Source organism: Dermochelys coriacea, chromosome 3 (genome assembly GCF_009764565.3).
Source record: "Dermochelys coriacea isolate rDerCor1 chromosome 3, rDerCor1.pri.v4, whole genome shotgun sequence".
NCBI classification, from domain to species: Eukaryota; Metazoa; Chordata; order Testudines; family Dermochelyidae; genus Dermochelys; species Dermochelys coriacea.
In genome coordinates this window covers 161,468,475-161,488,823 of record NC_050070.1, presented here as the reverse complement: position 1 = coordinate 161,488,823, position 20,349 = coordinate 161,468,475, and the positions used below count along the sequence as shown (strand labels likewise).

Genomic DNA, 20,349 nt, shown 5'->3' with positions numbered 1-20,349 from the left:
GATTTGAGAAATCCTGATTGTTCAAGTTCTTCACATCTGCAAGTTTTCTGTTGAGGGCTTTTTTGGGGGTGGAGGAGGGAGGGGGAAAGTAACTGGTACTCCATGCAACATCAGAAGACAAAGTGAACTGGACTGAAAACTATTAGCTCCTCTGCTTTCCAGTTGACTTGGTGGAATCCCACTTTTGTACACCAACCTATTGTATGTTATTTATAATGCGTGAGGAACTGAAAACATTTAACATTTCTGTTCTAAACCAGTGGTTGTGAGGCATGTTTTGTCATCTCAAAATGGGTTTTCTTACTGTTTATTTTAGTAGCTCGTAAGTGGCACCATTAATCCATATGGGCTCCATATGGACTACACTGATGGATGTAGATTAATTGGAATTGTAGATTTCAGAGTAGCAGCCGTGTTAGTCTGTATTCGCAAAAAGAAAAGGAGTACTTGTGGCACCTTAGAGACTAACAAATTTATTATTGGAATTGTAGAGAATCAGAAAAACAACTAAACTTCAGTAAAATGGATGCAAGTAGCTTGTGCCAATTTTAGAATGAAAGTTAACTATAGCCCTTAGCACCAAGTTGTTTAGATAGTACACTTCCAATATACAACATGATCCTGGACTAAGCATATTAAGCTCCACCAAGCATCAATAATAATGTGGATATAGATTTCAAGAAGCATTTACCATTTCAAAACCACAATTTTATTACCTCTAAAATGGAATTAGCTTTGAGTGAAATGGGAGATTTATGCTGAAAGAGCTGTTTTCACAAATCCTAGGAGGAACTCTAGGTTTTTCTGTGTTGAGTACTATTTGAAATTTTTAACCAGAGTAAATACTTTTAGAGAAGACAGGATATCAATACAGCTAGACTGGACACTGAAAGAGGGACCTATAACCTGCTAAGGCGACTATTCTCCCACATGCCGGTAGGAAATCTCTACAGCCTACTATACAGTGCAATGCACAGCTTCTATTGGTGAAGCCTAAAACAACCCATGAAGTAATCAAATCTTAGGCTAACTAGAGAGGCTGGTACTTACCGGAGGTAAGGAAAACTGTCCAGTGACTTCAGGGGGTTGCATACTGAAGGAGTCCTCTCCCAATCCCTCTGGTTCTCCTGATGGGTAAGGAGGTGGTGGGTATGGAGGATATTCCTCCATGTAAACTTCCAGTGGTTCTGATGACTCTAGACTTGGTTCCTCCATTTCAGACTGCATGAGTGCATCACTGTCTGACGTTACCTCAGGCACGCAATCTAGGCCTACTGAAGGCAGAGGCACTTCATTCTGATCTGTGCTTGTGTTTTCTGCTTCCTCAGTGATGGCTGGTTCAGGTGTGGAAGGAACCACTTCTTTCTCAGATTCTGTGCTTAGATAAGGGTTCTGGATTTCTGCTGGGCTTTCAGGACTGGCAGACGTGGAGGTTTGTTTAGATGGATATGATGGGGTTGAGATAGTCTCCATGGCAGCCAGAGTGGTTCTCTGATACAAAAGCTTCTGAATATTAGGCCCATTTGGACCTTCTGGCTCAGTAATAGAGCTACGCTTCTTCAGTGGCCTTGGTGCATTAGAGAGCTTCTTCCTTAGGGCCTCCAAATCGGCATCACTCTGATTTCGGTAAGGGTTGGATAAGAAAGGCAACAGTTTGGTTGGGCTGAGCGGGCGAGGAATTCGTTCAGTTTCAGGATTCTCATGGGCAGAAGCTATTGTCTCCATTTCGGGCTCCGGACTGCCTTGGCTATTTGAGTAGACGTTCTCCATCTGCTGTGATGGATTTTGTGCACCGGTTCCAGCGATCACAGGCTTGCCGTACACTGATGAGCAATTCAGAAAGAGAAAACTAAGTATCTGACCAACAAAAAGAACTATCTACTACAGTGAGAAGGTAGAATAATCGTATCCTTTTGAACCTGCTAGAAGTCAGCCTTGTCCTACAGATATTAAAACAACACCTCCCCAAAGTTGGAAGAAAGGTATTGTTTGAGAGATCAGGGTAAGAGGACAGATACAGGTAACCATATTTTACACAAGCATCTTTTGGGGGGGGGGGGGGGGAGTTTGATGCTGTGGACTTCATTACTGTTCTCTCCACCAGAAAAACATTAACCTTTAGTAGCCAACGATTTATATAGTTTCCATATCCCTCTTGATTCCCCAAGAAAATGATATACACATTACAGTTCCCATGGAATTTTACAAAAAAGGGAAGTGAAAGACATCCACATCCTTACTGCTTGGGAAGTGGGGGCCTCTGGTCTGTGCCCTTGTCAAGGCGCTCTGCACTGCCTGCTGAAAATTCTTCCCAGGAGTCTGCTGCTGCGTGTACATGCTGTATATTGAACTAGCAGCCACGGTCTGTGGCTTTCGAAATGATGGAAGTGGGGTTTCTTTGGATGGCTGAGGGGTGAAAGGTCTCACAGCTGCTGCAGGTGGGCTCTCTTGTTTAGATGAGGAAACAATTTGGTCCTGGCTAGCGGTGGGACCACTGGGAGGCACAGAGATTCGTTGTTGGATCTGCTGGGAATTATGAGGTGGCTGCTGGGCTGCTGACTTCTGTTTGTTCCCCATTGTTACAATAGCCAAAGGCAGCTTCTGTGGATTTCCATCAGGCTTAGTATCAGAAGAAGGTGGTAGCTGACTGGCTTGACCAAAATAAGGCAAGTTTATCTGTTTTGGTTTAGTGGGAACAGGCGGTGGTACTTTCGTCACATTTTTGTTGCCAATCTGCAAGACAAAAAAAATATAGCTGAATTAATGAAAGTCTAATCTGGCACTGTGTTAAAGAGGGTGTTCTAACAGATCTGGTGGAAAAGACACTGTAGACAGCACAATAGCTACAGATGTGATTATTTCTGCAGTGCTATATATGGTCTCTATTGTTATTCATAAGACTGCATGAAATACCAAGATTTGAATTATTATCACAGCTGTACACAATCCCTGAATTGGCCACAGAAAGTCTTAAATATCTGGCAGTTGAAAGGGTCTGTTAAAAAGTGATCAAATTATGGTGGAATCACAGTAGTTCTGTAAGACTAGCTAGGATATTTACTACAATGATACATTTATTCTAACTTCTGTATCCTCTCAATTTTCATATGTAGCAGCTGAATTTTTAGTCACAGATTACTTAATCCTGTTGTGATTTATTTAAGATCTAAGGGGTGCTACCAAATTGTGTAAACAGATACTAAAACCTAAACAGTTTGTTTTAAAGCATAGGTTCTGTATAGCATCTCAGCAAGGAAATATTGATCACGTGCAAGCAAAATGTGAATAGCACAACTACTTGCACATGATAAATACTCAGAATAGGTAGAGGGTGTTGATTTTGAGAGCTACCTATTCACATTAGAAGCCTACAATTCTCCTCTAGTATTCCCTAAAAAGAACCAGGGCCCTTTCACAATTTTTTTTATGGCAGTGTTTGTGAAGCTGTGCAGCAATCATTAATAGAAGGATTTCCTGGAATGCAGGAAAATGAGATAAGTGCAAAACTAGAAGAGGATGCATTTTCTGCATACCTGAGCATCTCGCAGGAGGTCTTCACTGCTCTGGTTTTTTCTCAGCGAGCCCAATGCTGGCCCTCCAGTGGGCTGATCCACAGAATCAAACATTGAGAAAGGACGCACTTTCTTCTCCTTCTCTCGCAGGAGAGTCTCTCCATCACCAGCTGAAGGAGAGGAAAGGCAGAATTAAGGCAAATATCTGGAATTCATTTGCATCAATAAGAGGCCCATTTTACTCTTCTGTCATTGTATGGACTTGTATAGGGAAGCTTTTATATAATCCTACCCCGCACCCCCATGCCATACTCTAAAGACCCCAAGAAAAAAAAAAGTTGTACATAAGATGCAAACCAAACCAAACCAGACCAGGTCTGCGGGCAATATTCTCTACCGTAACACCACCATAGAAAATTAGGTGCCTTAAAAACAAAAAACACCAAACGAGTAGATTGTTAGTGGTTTTTGCAGGTTACTGTAGCAAACATACGGTCTTCAATTCTATTACAAAGTGAATTATAGGCATCAACTCGTAAATGTTTGTTAACTGGTTTCTCACCAGTGTATAGATTAGCAAATATGAATAAAACATAACTTTCGTACAAGACAAATAAGAACTTACCTTGCCCTTCATTAGTCACATTTCCTTTTGCTGAAGGAGAGACTGGTCCTTGGCTAACCAAGTTATCTGCATTTGAATTGCACCATTCAGGGACAGATGGTGGAGGTTTTGAACCTGGGATTGTAGGGCCTAGCATGTAGATGGAGGAAAGAAACAGTTTTAACTAAAACCATTTTCATTTATTGACCATTGTTCATTAGCCTCTTCATTAAATGAGATTCCTCCAGCATATAATTTAAGATAAATATCACTCTAGATTTCTCAGGCTTTTTTAAGAATCCATTGCAAGGCTTGGACACATTTTGCCTCCAATTGCAACATAAAAAGTTAATCCAACTTTTATATTTCCAAGAGCAGTGAAGTTCACTAATGTCAGTATTTGCCTGCATTTTGGGATTGTAACTTTTAGGCAAAATCCCCTAGACTGCTGTTTTCACTGGCATGCTCCTGGTTGCTATGCAACTTTCCTTGGCTAATAAAATATAGTCTGTAAAACAAGAAACTGGGGTGGGGAAGGAAGAGGGATTTAATGCAAACTACAGAAAAATATGATGCATCAAAGCAGTAGTAAATCCAGCTAGTGACATTCAAAACAGTAGAAAAACCATCTGTATATTCAGACACTGAATTAGAGAGGGATGATCTTTAAATTCACTGGAGCAGATATAAAGTCTACTTCAAAAACAATTAAGCTGATGCACGGATCTTGTTCTTAGTTTCAATATTGTAGAAGTAAACAGTTTCACTATGTATTTGCAAGATAAACACCCTTCTAATGCAGTAGAAATCCAGTTCAAATATTAACAGAATAACTTTTAAGACAATTTTTGTCCTGATCTAAAAGATTAGAAGAAGATGTACTACCTCTTGGTAACCAGTGACTATGACCATGCTTGAGATCAGATATAAACTAGAATGAGTAAATCTCATGCAGAAGTAGCACAGCACTGCACATGGCAAGGTTTCACTACAGAGAGCAAGGTTAGCAGCCTATTTGATGTCTAAAATTAAAAGCCCACGCCTCTTCAATCAAGAAGCCATGGAACCAGGGATCAGCTGATTCCTGGGGACAACAAATGAGAAAACAGGGGCAGGAGAGAGGTCATAGGTTCAAGAGAAGGGAATCAAAGGGGGAATACAGGACAGAGCTCTGGTGATTAAAATTTAGGTTTCACTACAGCCAAGTGTGATGCCATGTACCAGATTCTTCGTGGCCTCCTACTGGAGGCCCCATGGTCCTACTACACATAACCACAGGAATAGAGCAACCAAGGTGGGTCCTCCAGGGTTGCCTAGAAAGGCTGTACAGAAGTATCCAATCAGAGCCCAGCAGGGTCAGATAAATGGGAGTTGCAGGGCCTTGCCTTAGCGAGTCAGTTCCTTGCTGGGACCAGAGAGAAGTGTCAGGGTGCTCTTCTCCAGCCACAGGAGCTTGAGGGACTATTAGAATTTGGTAGTGTCTGCATTTGCTTAAGCTGGGAACGAGAGGTCCTGAGAACTTTAACCAAGATAAAGGGGCCAGGTGGGAGGAGGCCCAGGGAAGTAGCCGCAAATTGAAGTGAGCAGTATGTGGCTGCTGTTACAGGGTTCAGGGCTTGGAGCCCAGAGTAGTGGGCAGGCCCAGGTTCCCCCACTCAAGAAGTAGCATAAACCCTCAGAAGGAGACAAGGCTTGTTTGGAAGTTCAAGTAAAGAGCTGAATTTAAAGGGCCCAGAGCTAGGGCTGAAGACTCCGATGAGGGTAGATAAATAGCACTGTTGGACTTGTTACCCCTGAAAGGGTTCATTTTGATTGTGTGAGCTGGCCAAAGGGCCGAGGCACTGTAGACCCCTCAAAGTGAGAGTGTCAACCTAACGGGTCACCAGGAGAGGGGGAAAAAGGATTGCAGTATTACATACAGCAATAAGAGGCACTCAAGAGGTGACAGTCCCCATTATACCAAGGCTTGAGTTCCACTCCAACAATTTTAGTCTCTACTTCCAAAATATTTGCTGAGCAGTGAAGGACGTTTGCACCATTTCTGTGCAATGACTATTTCTTAAATATTAGTGATGGGGAAGGAAGGAAGAGGAGCAATGAGCACTGCACAATTCAGCCTCTTTCCCTCTTTTGTGATATGTTGGGTTTCTCTTATGCATCTCTCTCTCAGGGGTCTTGTGTCCCTGTGAAAGCACAAAGGATGTTTTTACATCTCTCAAATTTTTCCACGTTGACTGGTTAGAGGTAAAGTAAATGTCATCTCATGGCAAGAATTGCATGGAAAAAAATGCCAAGCCCACAAGCACTCCTTTTACACCAGCAGGAGGAACGAAAACCAGAAATCAAACTCTTGCTCCCTACATAGCAATTTGCCACCAAAGGTCAGCCTGTTTCTCCTCCACTCCACCAATGACTGAACATTAGTAAAGCATCAGCCAGTGTTACAGGTTTTATTCCCCAAATGCGTGATAAAGGATCTTGGATTGCTTCATGACCGTGTTTAACATCTTCAGGATTCCCACCAATCTGCTAGGGTACATAGATGCTGAACTGGTCTCCTTCTGTGTAATGGCAGTAAAATCGCTAACCAACGGAGTCATTTTAATCTAGCTGTAATACTGTTTGGGGTGCTAATGTAAAGACAGAGTAGAAGAAGATGAAAGTTTAAAAAAAAAAAAAAGCAGCTTTTGTGGAAGGAATTTAATAGAAACTGAGAATTAGATAAATTACCAGCAGAAGCTTTAGCTTGAGAAACACCCGCAGCTCTCATATTCGGCAGAGTTTGTGTTTTCAGCAGACCATCGGGTGCCTGCAAAGTTGGGATCCCATCTGGAAATGCAGGTTTCACTAGAAGTTCAGGCCTGGAGGCAACACGTGGCATGGTGGAGGACTGGATATAAGGACCTACCGCTGCCACGCGACTTGGGGCAGATACCACCTGCTGGGGTAGATTCCCATCTGAAGAAATCTAAATAAAGAATGCAAGTAAAAATAATTGAATATGGCAGTACACACCACAGGAGTCAGGAAAGAGGCATAAAAAAGCAGTAGCACTCTCTTATTAAGAGTAAAGTTTCTTTACAGTCCAAGTAAATATACCAGGGCTATCTAATAGCAGCACAAAAAAAGCTCTTGCCTTAACCACTAAGTAGGTTAACACCAACGCAGCATGAAAAGCACTTTAATAATACAAGACTATCACCACCAAGGGATAGAGAAGAACAGCCTTTCCCACAATCAGGGTCTTGACTTAATATTGTTTGGGCAGCAAAGTAAACAGGATCATCATCAACTATCCAGCCCTTACCGGTACATTCTCCTTCTGTTGCAGTGCTGCCTTCTTCTTCCACAGTCGATCTCTCAGCTCATTAACACGCTTATCCATAACTGCCACCTCTGAGTTGCGCTTGTTTAAACACTCCCTCTGTTGCTGCAGCTTGGCATTCTGCTCCTGGTTCAGTTTGTTCCTCAACTGAATATATTCAAGGGGGGGGGGGGGGGAAACAAACCAAGAACAAAAAACAGATCAGCATTCAGGATGAAGACCAGGAGGCACTTGAGGAAATAAACAGAATTCTAAAAGGTAAAGTCACACACACAAATTGAGGTTACTTTTTTCTTTCCCCCCCCCCAACAATCTGTTGATTAGTCAATTTTGCTTTAACAATATATACACAACCTGTTCAATACAGTATATTCCACCTGTTACCTTGAATGTGATAGATATGCTGCTCTCACAATACTGAAGACTGTACATCTCATGCAGTTGCGTGGCTTTTGGAGGAATGGAAATGTGCTGTATTTCTAAGACAAGTAGTGGACCTACCAACTTTTAGCCATTACTGAAAGTTCTCATTTGCAAAGCAGATTTGCCATTACCTGCAGCTCCTTGTACAGTCGGTCAAGCTCAGCTACAGCAGACTGGTTGTCATGGTAACCATCAATCCGGCCATTCTTCAGCATCTCCAGTTGTCTGGTAAGTTCCTCTACCTTTGACACAGCCAGTACCAGCTCTCGCTGCTTTTGCTGGAACAAACTGTTCATCTGTTCAATTTCCTCCACTAGAAAGGAAGAAAGCACAATAGCTGCAGCTGAGAAAGAACCAAATGTGGGTTGCATCCAAGGCAGCAGTTAAGGGAACAGAGAACACCCTGCAATTCTTCAGAACAGTGCTGGAGCCAGGTCTACAACAGGCAGTTACAAATCAATTGGACACATATATCCTTTATAGGTGCTTCTTAGACTAAAGTTAATTTGTTTTCTGGGTCTTTGCAAAATATATAGTAAGGAAAGTTAGTTCCAGTAAATCCCAAATTTAACATTAATTATGTGCATCAAATGCATTGGTGAGAAACAACCAAAATAAATATTGCTTTGATCATTTGAAGTACAAACTTATCAGGCTGAGTTACCAGGAGGAAGTTAACTCCAGCATCATGCAAGAACTGCTCAAGGAAATTAACCCTGTAACACTCAGGTAGGTGCTTTTACGATATGCAGTCTTATCGTTAGATAGTATGAATGACTGGGTATATATCCAAGTTATTCAATATGTCATCAAATCTCTTGGGATCTCTGAATGGACTTACAAGCTTATCACAAATAGCATCCTATCGAGACACTCCAAATCAGGAATTTCTACTATCTGAACCCATTGTGTTAAACTTTAAATATTGTCTGTCTTATAAGTAGTTAATTAGACATGACAATTAAAAGGACTACCAAGTATCAGAGGGGTAGCCGTGTTAGTCTGTATCCATAACAACAAGTAGTCGGTGGCATCTTAAAGACTAACAAACAGATTTATTTGGGCATAAACTTTCATGGGTAAAAAGCAAAAAAACCAAACTCAGTTCTTTTGATGCATGGAGTGAAAGTTACAGATGCAGGCATAAATATATGGTCACCTGTAACATATATTCTCCCAACAGTTTCTCAACTTTGCTTATTTTGTCAACCCATTACTGCCTTCCACTCATTATCTGATGTCTGCTCATTGCATTATCTTTGAGTTATACTATAAGCTGCTCAGCCTGGGGCCTAGCTTTAATTTATCTCTGTAAAGCACAATGTGCATTTTTGACATGAATAAGACTATTTTTCTTTAAACTCTGCAGTAAAAAAGTCTCATTGCACAATACTATATATAGAAGGGGAAAGAAAATAATTTGATCTCATATGAATGGCCAAGATGCGACACCCCAAAAAGTTATTTGGTGGCAAGATAGTCACAAAAGTAGTATTGCAAAAAAATAAACTAGAGTCTAAGAAGCCAGCTCCTGTTCAAAAGGCAGTATGGATAGTATGCCGTGCAGCATACAGAGCTTTTTTCAGGGATGATTAAAGAAGGAGGATGTAACAGTCTAAATATTTAAAAGGTTATTAATATCAAGGATGGAAAAAATATTTAATGTGATTCAAAGGAAGTTTAACTAGGATGAAGTTAAAGACAAGATACTAGGTTGAAGAATAGAGTTTCCCAGGGATGTGGTGGGAACATTGTTTGGACATTTAAAATGAAATTGGACAAAAAGATAGAAAAATGTACTTTAAGCATCAACCCACCATTTGCAGGGAGATCAAAGGGATCACCTAACAGATATTTTAATAATATTTTTCAGATTTTTAAAAACATTCAGTTGATTGACTCTACACAGGAACATTTTAACTGAAAAGCTTTACATTTTAAAATGTGTCCTCTCTAGAGCGGCTCACCGAGTTTTCCATTGCTGAGTCTTTTCTGCTCCACATGGCCTTTGAGTGCTCTCACTTTCTTCAACTTGGCTTCCTGATTCTCAGCAATTTCCTTTAGTCGCTTAAGTTTTTCCTTTTCAGCAGCTTGCTGTTGCTGTCGCTGATCCTGCTGTTTCAGGAATTTCAAACGCTGCTCCTGCACGTAGAGAGAGGAAGCAATTTAGCAATTATATTTTGAATAGGTTATAGGCTTGATCAAGGTAATGTATTGATGGATATAATCTCAGATGTAGTAGTTTTAAGAGACAAAGTGGCATGTCACGTATTGCATATTAAGGTTCTATCCCATAATCAGATGTCAGACGTCTCAGATCAGGAAAGTAATGATCACAGCTACTACAACAAAGGTGACTGGCTTTGCTTACAGAAGTGGGAAAGACTTCACAACCAAGAAAGAAGCACACAGCATAGAATCCATGTGCTGAACTGGCCACATCCATTCTCCAACAGCAGCCTTGGCAGGAAAGGTGCATTTGTCTCTCCAAGAGCTATAAACCAGAGTACCATTGATGCTGCACTAGAAAAGCATTTCCATATCTTAAAATGTATAACTCTATGAACAATTGGATTAAAGGCAGAGGGACCATTATATCATCTAGTCTGATCTCCTGTATGTGACAGGCTAAGAGATTTTACCCAGTTACTCCTATATTGAGCCCAATAGCTTGTGTTTGACTAAGTCCTTCCAGAAAGGTATCCAGTCTTGATTTAAAAGACTTCAAGACACGGAGATGCCACTGCTTCCCTTGGTAGTTTGTTCCAGCAGTTAATAGAGAATAGATACCAGGGGTTATACAAGCACCCCATCAAAATATTATGGCCCAGATTTTCAAAGATGACCAGTGTGTTTGGGAGTGGGTGCTCAGCACTTGGGGGGGGGGGGGGAGAACCTCAGGCCCCTTTAAGGCATCTCAAATTGGGCAGAATTTGAGACACCCAAAATCACTAGTCATGTTTGAAAATATTGGCCTTTAATGATCTTGAAGAAAAAAGGGCCACGTGGGTCACTTTCATAGTTAACCCAAGTAGCACCTGCAGTATCCTATGTTGCATCAGTTTGGTGGTATTCCCGAGCATGTGGGGGAAAAACAACTAGTAAACATCACAGCCTCACTCTAGAACAGTGGTTTTCAGCCTTTTTTCATTTGTGGATCCCTTAAAAAGTTGCAAATGGCAGTATGGACCCCTTTGGAAATCTTTCAGACAGTCTGCAGACCCCACATTGAAAATCACTGTTCTAGAAAGCATAAATTGGTTTATTTTCTTCAGAGATGATCTGACAGGATTCAGCTGGAAGGTGGCCTTGAGCACAAATGAAAGGAGTAACTGAGCAGGAATGGTGAAAAGACTGGGTGTGCAAACAACTTAGACTTCCTAATAATCCTCTAGGAAAGAAAGAGGCATCCCAGGTGAAACAAATTCTTCTGTAGGACATCCAATAGACAACTTATTTGCAAGGTGCAGGCCACATAGAAAACCTGCCTGATAGATAGTCATCCAGATTATTTATGCAGATGCTGCAAGACAACCACAGGGCAGATTGAGAAACTGTGTACATCCAGTTTTTCCTGTTTGATTTCCTTTGCAATAAGTATTTACTATTTTTGTTCTTGCAGATGTCATCCTGATTTAGATTTATTGCTATTTCTAACACTATCGGCTATTCCCCTTTATTTTTTGGCTGGTTATTCATAGTTGTTAAATGTTTATATAACCAGGTGATAGTTATAATCGTCTAACAGTGATTCATTCTTGATAACACGACACTATTATCGCTAATCTGGCGGGATTAGGGACACAAAGCTTTGCTGCTGATTAATTTACCCAGGCAAAGTCGGTGTTTGTTGGCAGTGTTAACTTCAAGAGTAAAATCCCAGTCACTTGTTAGAGTTAGATTCAGCTCAGAGCTGACCATGACATATGTTAATATGACCGTGCTTCCAGTCACTATATCCCTGATGCGTGCCTACATGTGATATTCCACACCACCTTGTACTGCCAAATGCAAACAAATTCAGACCAAGTCTCAGTGGATATTTTTTAAATGTGCAAGATTTGGTATTAAAAGCTGTTATACCTCTTCACATTTGCTCTAGCCGAGTTATGAAACTGGCTTCGAGCACCCAACTGAGTAAGACTTACTGAAATTCCAGTAACCTTACCATTGGTATGGAGAACCAAGAGTTTCAATACCCATATTTAAACTTTTCATGCATTAACCTGTAGAATTCTACAGGCCAGTCTGCTGATTCAGATAATAAAATGAGGGATGTAAGCCAAGGAAACTCTGCCCTCCCATGTTCACTGCCTATTGTCATAGTCCACTCTTTATTCCCTCTCCCAGAAGCACCCCACTCTCCACCCACCTAACCTCCCAGTCTAGCCCTGCAGGCACAAAGCTGCTCTCTGGTCCATGCTGGTCCTACTCCAATCACAGCTGTGGCAGACAAAGACAGGCCAGTGGTGACCTGACAGCAGAGGGAGGCAGGGTTACTAGCAGAGAAAGAATGTTGGGATGAGACAATCTGCCCAGGAGCTCCAATACAGCTCTTCTTCTCCAGTACAGCACTCTCCAAAGCACAGGAAACACGTCAGGATAGGCCAGTGTGTGATGGGTTCACAGACAACGGCTCATCAACTGATGGTGACATTCCCAAGAGCAGTACGTCTTAATGATCCCTTAATCAAATACAACGTTTGCACCCTGATTTTGCACACGAGTGTTCAGAATGATTTTTGTTGATTCACTAGTTCCCCTTGTTCCATCACTAGTTTTGTTGAACAGGAACTGAGGACTTAGTCTGTAAAGACTTTTCTAGTTCCTTTTTATCATCAACTATAGCCAGCCCATCTTTTCCAGATGGCTGCCCTAGGAAGCCAGACATGTTGAACTCTATAATGAAAAAGCAAGGTAGTTACAGGAGAGTATTACACCAAGAGAAAAGCATGGTTCACTGATGAAATCCAGTGGATAGCTGGTGAATATACATAGCAAAATGGAGTTGGCAGAGCCACTACAATGAATTACAACATTGATGTTATGCTCTATCATCTGAGCAAGCTGTGCGATTGATTTAATCAGCATTTTATTTTAAATCTGTTGGCTATTTAAAATGTTGTAGATCAACCTCTGACCAGAGAATACTGGTAGGAACAGAACGCTTATTGAGATTAACATCCAAATGTACAAAAGGGAGCCGGCGTACTGAGAGTACTCAGTAAAATGGGAGGGGGCGGGGGGGGAGGGGGAGAAGAGGACTCTGCTGATCTTTTGTTCCTGAACTGTAAACAAAACATATTTCAAGTGTACCTTGTTAGCCAACATCTGTTGTTGAGCCTCAATTTGTTGCTGTTGGCGTGATGCCATTTCCTGCAGTTCAGCCAAAGTCATATCCATTCTGGGAACACTGATCTGCAAGTGAAAATCCAAAGTATGTTAAATCTAACGTTTTCAGACTTTGAAAATGTGTGTTCTGTTCAGTTATTAAAGAATAAAGGCCTTTAAAAAGAATATATTGTGTCAAATTTATCTATCAGTGTCATGAATTTACAATTCATCCCAGAGGATTCCTTTTAAAAAAGTTTTTTTTGTTTGTTTTGTTTTTTTAAATAAAAAAGATTGATGCCACTGTGGCTCTATTATGAAATACCTGGCCTGTTTGGTCATCTTTCAGTAGAGCATATAAAGCAGCAGTTCTCAACCAGTGGCCCGTGGGCTGCTTGCAGACCAATCAGCACACAGCTGCGGCCCATGTGACATCCTCAGGGTCATACAGGTAGTATATATATTGTGTGGATGAGGACCACATGACACAAGGAGCTGCATATGTGGCCCGCAATGGTAAATAAGTTGAGAACCACTGGTATAATGGCGCTGTACAAGCTTGTAAGATACTGAGCACTCTAGCCCCAACCCAGCAAAGCACTGGGTGAATAGCCCATTGAAATCAAAATAGCACAATGTGTTTGTATAAAAAATAATTTTATAAGAACCCATCTGGATTAAGATCAGCATGAACTAAGTGCTTTGATGGATGCACAGCACCTTGCAGGATGGATCCCTGAGCGTAGAGAAATCATCCTACAAAGCAGTCTAAGATCAATTTGTTTTCTGGAATCAGAGTTTAAGTTACAATTTGAAGTTGGCCCAATTACCACATGATGTAACTGGCACACACTAAACCTGGATTTGGGAACTTGCAGTTAAGATGGCAGTGGTTTCAATTCTTAAGAAACTGATCAACTGAGCTCAACTAGAGGTATAGAACCAAGATGAACAACTTTTTGGCAATATTTGGGGAAAATAAGCAATAAACTAACAGGATAAATGAAATTTATCCTTTCTTTCTGCTTATTGGGTGTTAAGAGAACTATCATTCTGCAGATCTAATGCAGACGACAGGAATCTGATTGACAGCACTGAAGCTGAAGTGCTCTGCTTGGCCACAGAACAGGTACACACTAGCGCAAGCTTCCTCAGACTGCCTTTGCCACTGTATCTCAACCTAGTGGGGATGATATGTAGGAACTGGGTAGTTCAGTATATTCCTTTCCAGTTCTTAACATCTCTACAGAGACTGCCAACAAGGGTGTGAATTGTGATAGTGTTTTTGTGGAGTGGACTGACCGCATATTTCCAGAGCGGCCACCAAAGATCCAGCAAAATATCTACCTTTGTCTGCCAGGTTTGGATTTGCATCAGTGACTCAGAACGAAAAGCTCTGCTTAATTGCATTAGAGAGACTTTAAACTGAATGCTTACCCCATTCTCTAATCGTCGATCACCAGGCACTTTTACACCATTTCTCTTTAAGCTTGGATCCTGTGGTCTCTGTCCACTCCCTAGATTAACACACATACTAGTCAAGGAGAATGAAACACTTGAAATATTTGCACTGCTTCCTTTACACACAACGTTCTTTGCAAAGGAGAGGGAGTGCATTTTCTTTCAGTTTAGATTGAGAGACTTTCTGGTTTTCTTCCTACCCTTATCAACACTAAAATAAACTTAACTGCAGACCATGGATGTTTTACTAAATGGGTTGTTACAAGGTTATTCCCACCATTGGTGATATGGAGAGCACTATAAACACGTCTTACTTCTCTCTTCATGGAAATTACAACAGTCAAATCCTAAATGAAAATTAAATCTAGCAGTAGGCCAGGAAAATCTACTGCATGAACTCACTCTCCTTATCTCATAAGCAAAGAGGTTGACTGTTTCAACAGTAAAAGAGGACACTTCATTCTCATTACTGGAAATCTGTACTTCACATGGACAGATAGATAAGAATTCGAAAATGCAGCCCAGTCAGCCAAAACAACAGAGGGAGTTTATTCTCTACTCTGGTGCAGGGATGATATGTATACCTGGTGGTTTATCTTGGCAAAAATTGAAAAAAAAAAGTCAAAAGGTCCCTTTATTGTGAATGACAAATCATCTATATGCTATTAAAAAATAAAATAAAAAGACGTTATTTAAGTCATTCAATAACCCAAGTCACTATTCTGAACAGAGAGGCATTTATTTTTTAAACAAGAATTCAGGTAGAAGTCTCACTTTGTAGCACACTTACCAGGGTGATAAATGTGATGAAAGTCTGCCCCCATTTAAGTCTTTGGCCAACACCCGCTGCCCCATGCCCGCCCCCCCATCACTTCATTGTGACAAGAATTTCACCCCATGATTTTGGGGGTGGAGGGAGGGACGTGATAAGGGGGTTAATTTTCAAACAATGACTAACAAACATTTTACTGATATGGGTTATTTTCATCTCTAATTACAAAGTTTTTTTTATTATGGTATATATATACACACTTATAAAATATACTTAAAAATCAAGGGCTCACATACCATATACTATTTTGCTAATCTGAATGAATATGACAAACTCCAGGAGATGAAACCTGAAGTAGCCTGGCCCATACACAGGTAATGCCTGTATAGGGCATGATCTAGACCAAAACGCAGTGAACCAAAGCATTTTGGAATGATATTTGGATGTTGCTTTTAAATTAGTGTCACTGGGAATTGCCTAAAATATTAATATTTACCATTTGAATCTTTGGCTAGATACTTACACTTGTAGGGAAAATACACTCATTTTACACTGGATCTGTCTCCAGGTTTAATTCAATCCAATACAGTTACTGCCACAAGAATTATCAGGAAGCATCTTTATCTAAAAAACTATATTCTTGTTCAATTCTACGAAAAATGTTTACATAAAGACAGTGAGAGACCAAGTGCCAATATCATACCTCACCCTATGCCCCCGGTATGCTGAAGAAAGAAGCCACCTTTATGCAGCATTTTGCAAACTAACATTATGTCCACTCAGAGCTTGGTACTGGAAGACTTATTAAATGTGGCAGTGTGCTTGCTTCTATATGGATACAGCATCTGGCCAAGTTAAGGCAAACTAAAGTCAGACAGACACACACCCCCTTCTCTGCTCTGAATCCTGATTAGTTTGGATTAACAACTATGCCCACCCACCTAAATTGTAGAGGAAGGATCTTATTAGATAAATGTGGTCTAGAATAAGCTTTTCATTCTCCTCATTCTATCAATATGAAATTTCTTGAGCTTCAAGATTTGCTTACCTAATTTATATCATATGGATTTTAAATGAACACTTGTAGTACCATCTCAGTTGCTAAAAGAAATCTGAAGACCAAATGGCAAAAAAAATAAAATAAAATAAATAAAAATCCCCAAACTATCACTTCACATTCATGTAAAAGTAAACATCTTAAAGGCTCTACAGGAGAGAATTCTGATGATTATGAACATTATTATGTAAACCGAATGATGTGTGTTTTTATATGCTTTATCAATTAGAATCACAAAGCAATTTTATTAATTATCACAATTTTAAGAATGTGACAGACAAGTGCATTCAATTTGACCACCAAAACATGCACAGGCTTATAAATGTCTGGAAAGGGTAAAATATTACATCTTTTAAATTTGCCAAATAATATTTACTAATTCTGCAACACAGCAGTAAAATATTCTCCAGGTAAAACCCACAGAATACAGATTATAAACAAATGGAGGAGGAAATGGGCAACAGTCACAGTAACTATAATATAGGGCTAGGGTGCCGGTACTTTTTGGGGGAATATCGAAGTCCTGTAGGGACTTTGCTACTGCCAATCTATTTAACACTGAACGCTCTCATATACCATGGTGATGGATAGCTGTATAAAATCCACAGAGATAGAAAGTAGTTTGGCAAATATGGGTTTCTGTAGATCATACAAGAATTGGGGTTCTGGGGGCAGGGGAAGGGAAAAGAGGAGGAAACAAATTAAACCATCCCAATTCTGCTTGAAACTTAATAGAAGTCATATTTTGTGTACGTAGTGAGTAAGTTTTTTGGCAGAAGCATTTTCTTGCAGGCAAAATGAAGGTCAGACCAAACACTGTCCCTAAGGATCACTGGCTCTCTGTTAGAGAGACTGTAGTCATAATACATGCATCAGTTAACCTAACCTTAAAATTGCCTGAAATTAGTTTGTTCTTTTAAGTCAGATTTGAGCAATTCAGATCACCACATACCTGTTTCCCGACTAGGGGGACGATCATGGCGAAGGAAGAAACGAACCTCGTTTCTCTGGACATCAAAGTGCTGCAGAATATCCAACATCCGCTCATTATCAGCTACAGGGCGCTCTGAAAAAGCATAACGCCAGTACAGTAAGACCTCTTTCACATCCCTCCAATGCTTTTCATGCCTTGCATAAACACTCACCATAAACACTATGGAGTGGGTGGGAGAAAAAAAAAATCCCCAAAACTTTAACTGACAACAACAACAACATGTAAACATAGGAGTTGCACAGAGTGCGTTCCTGAAAATGCATACACACCTCTAAAAACAAGGAAGTAACCCACAAAAATCTGGTGCTATGAAAGAGGAGTGTGCAAATTGGCCTCCCAGGCAATGCTGCAACTCAAGTGGTTGCCAAGAGATGGTCTATAGCAGGCTAGTGCTATATTTTGAAATCATTTGAGCTTTTTAACATTTCAAGGAACCAATTTTAAAGTTGCTTTTCCTCCAATTCCATGGTACCTCAAATGATACTATTTCTCCATTCCTTTAAAATGGCAACCAAAGGACAGGCAAGAGGCCAATCATATGGAGATGCTTTTGCTACCAATGCCACTGTGAATTAGTGTTAGTGGCCAAACAAAGAAAGGGTGGCCAAAGAAAGGATTCTTCTTCCCTTAATTATACCAATAGATGGTGACTCACTGCTTGACTGCAGCTTTAGGCGCTCAAGCTCAGGTAAAGACTTTTGGGTTAAGTATTCAAGTACTGTTTTTCAGGATAAAAACAACCCAGGTCAAAATTTGCAAGCTTGTATACTTGAAACTATCCGCCTAAATCCATAGCTAAAAACCATTCAACCCTTAAGAGCTTATATCAATAAGAGAAAGTTTTTTTAAACCCTTTAATATATTAAAATCTTCCTAATAACCTTTGAATTTTAAAAGGCACACAACACAAAACTCAAAATACATATATATTATTGGACTCTAATGATGTCTCTTCTATGCCCTCCATCTACCTGTTCTCTCTCTCTCCAGCATATTTTTCTCTTGCAATTTTACCACTCTTTCATGACTGGGGGTTTAGAGGTGGAAAGTACTTAGATTGACTTAGGATCCTTCTGTCTTTGCATGTGAGCAATGATTGATTTATTTTTAATTCTCCTAGATTAACCATAAGTGGTTTTTATTATTTAAAAGAATAAATAAGAATAGCAGCATTGTCTGAAGCCTCATCCACACTAGGAAAAAAATCAGCTTGTGTTTACAATGAGTTAGCCATGTAAAATCCTAGCATAGACACAACAAGCTGTAGTTTTATTTCAGTGTACTCAACTGAGGTGAACTTGAGTTTAGGATTCATCTTGATAGAGCTGGTCAAGGTAAGGCTACCTTGCTCTGTCTATACTAGGCTTTTTACAACAATAATATATTAATAACTCGTTGTGTAAACAGTTTTTTTTCCCGAGCATAGACAGTGTCTGAGATACAACAGTAAATTCCAAATATGTTGAACTTCCATTATTATTTATAATGTATATATTACGGCAGCACCTAAAGGGCCCCAATCAGGATCAAGGCCTCATTGCCCTGGGTGCTGTACAAACCATTTCAAAAAGACAGTCCCTGACCTGAACAGCTTACACTCAGAAGACAAGAGCAAATAGAGGGTGAATGATGTGATATAACATACAAGTAAGTGTCATAATGATGGAGGCAATTTTTTGTTGCTATTGGATTTAGAATCTACGGTTTTTAAATTCAAGGCAGAGATAAGGCTGAGAGGAAAAATGATTTAAGTCAGGAAGCATTTCATCTTGAATACAGAGTTTCTTTTTTTAAGCCTAAATCTCAGAGGTAAATGTTAATTTTAGACTAAAGGAATTTATGGTGTTAAGCATGAATGCCCACTTATAAAACTGAAAGTGAACACAGATACAATAGTATCTGAATGGCTTCTTTCACAATATAAAAAGGGTTTCTTTAAATCAAAATTCCTCAGCTCTGTTGAAGTCATCTAGGAGGGAAAATTTCTGGAGTCACTGTCAGAAGAGATTAAATTTACAGTGTAGGCAACTAGGTCACTGTTACAGAAAAAGCAGTCTCCCAGCGGTTACTTGTCTAGACAGCTAGAAAAGCTCTTCATCCGCTAAACCCCAATGTAAAAAAGGTACCTCTGTCAAATTCACATCTTCTTAAACAAGGAATATTTAAAAGACTGATGAGGCACATTCCTAGCTAACTGGGCAATACTTCAATCAGAACTGCGTAATCAAAAGCAAGATACCCTTTATACAAGAATACTGTCAACACTTAACTGGTAAATTCAAGGAAGGTCAAAACAGATTTTTCAAGTTCTAATAGAAATCAAAAACACAAACTACCCAAGGACAGGACAAAGAGGATCATTCAGAAGTCTTCTGTTTTCACTTCTTTCCTTGTATCTAAAAGCCACACAACATACATACTCCTTCCTTTTAATTACTTTTCTTGGTAATTAAGGAAGTAGAAACAGTTTTCCTGGTCAAAACCAGTGATCTAATAGCAGGGTATATGCCGCCACACAGGGGATAACAATTTATTAAAGCTTGGCCTCCTATTCCTCAAACCAAAAGAGAATGGGAGCACTAGTATGTATAGCTCCTGCAGAAAGAGCCCCTTATGTTAGTTTCCAGCAAATCTACTCGCCAACATTCATAGCAAATTTAATAGGCTCCAAGAACAGGAGCCAAAACCCCCTGAACCAGAGAAAAGTTTATTGTAACTTGTGGCCAGACAAAAGAGGAGGAGGAGGAAGTGATACCCAAAGAGTACCCCAGTAATTTAAATTTGAAGAGCCCTCATTTTTCAAGATGCACCTCATAGTTTGTGTTTCTTCAGCTGCAGTGGAAGAGCCTGTCTCAGTGTTTGTTTTTTAA

General features: G+C 40.1%; 1 protein-coding gene across 5 annotated transcripts in view; it reads right to left on the bottom strand.

The window, feature by feature from the left end:
* The window catches only part of TP53BP2 (tumor protein p53 binding protein 2), a 69,061-nt gene that overhangs the window by 19,832 nt on the left and 28,880 nt on the right, over positions 1 to 20,349 (bottom strand). For all 5 annotated transcript variants that reach the window (XM_038394364.2, XM_038394365.2, XM_038394367.2 and 2 more), the window contains exons 3-13: positions 17,438 to 17,551; positions 14,633 to 14,712; positions 13,181 to 13,282; positions 9,832 to 10,006; positions 7,996 to 8,177; positions 7,424 to 7,588; positions 6,847 to 7,084; positions 4,138 to 4,266; positions 3,534 to 3,682; positions 2,241 to 2,733; positions 1,051 to 1,823 (exon numbers count right to left, since the gene is read on the bottom strand). In XM_038394364.2, coding sequence (XP_038250292.1) covers positions 1,051 to 1,823; positions 2,241 to 2,733; positions 3,534 to 3,682; positions 4,138 to 4,266; positions 6,847 to 7,084; positions 7,424 to 7,588; positions 7,996 to 8,177; positions 9,832 to 10,006; positions 13,181 to 13,282; positions 14,633 to 14,712; positions 17,438 to 17,551 — 2,600 coding nt within the window. The remainder of the gene's footprint in view (positions 1 to 1,050; positions 1,824 to 2,240; positions 2,734 to 3,533; positions 3,683 to 4,137; positions 4,267 to 6,846; positions 7,085 to 7,423; positions 7,589 to 7,995; positions 8,178 to 9,831; positions 10,007 to 13,180; positions 13,283 to 14,632; positions 14,713 to 17,437; positions 17,552 to 20,349) is intronic.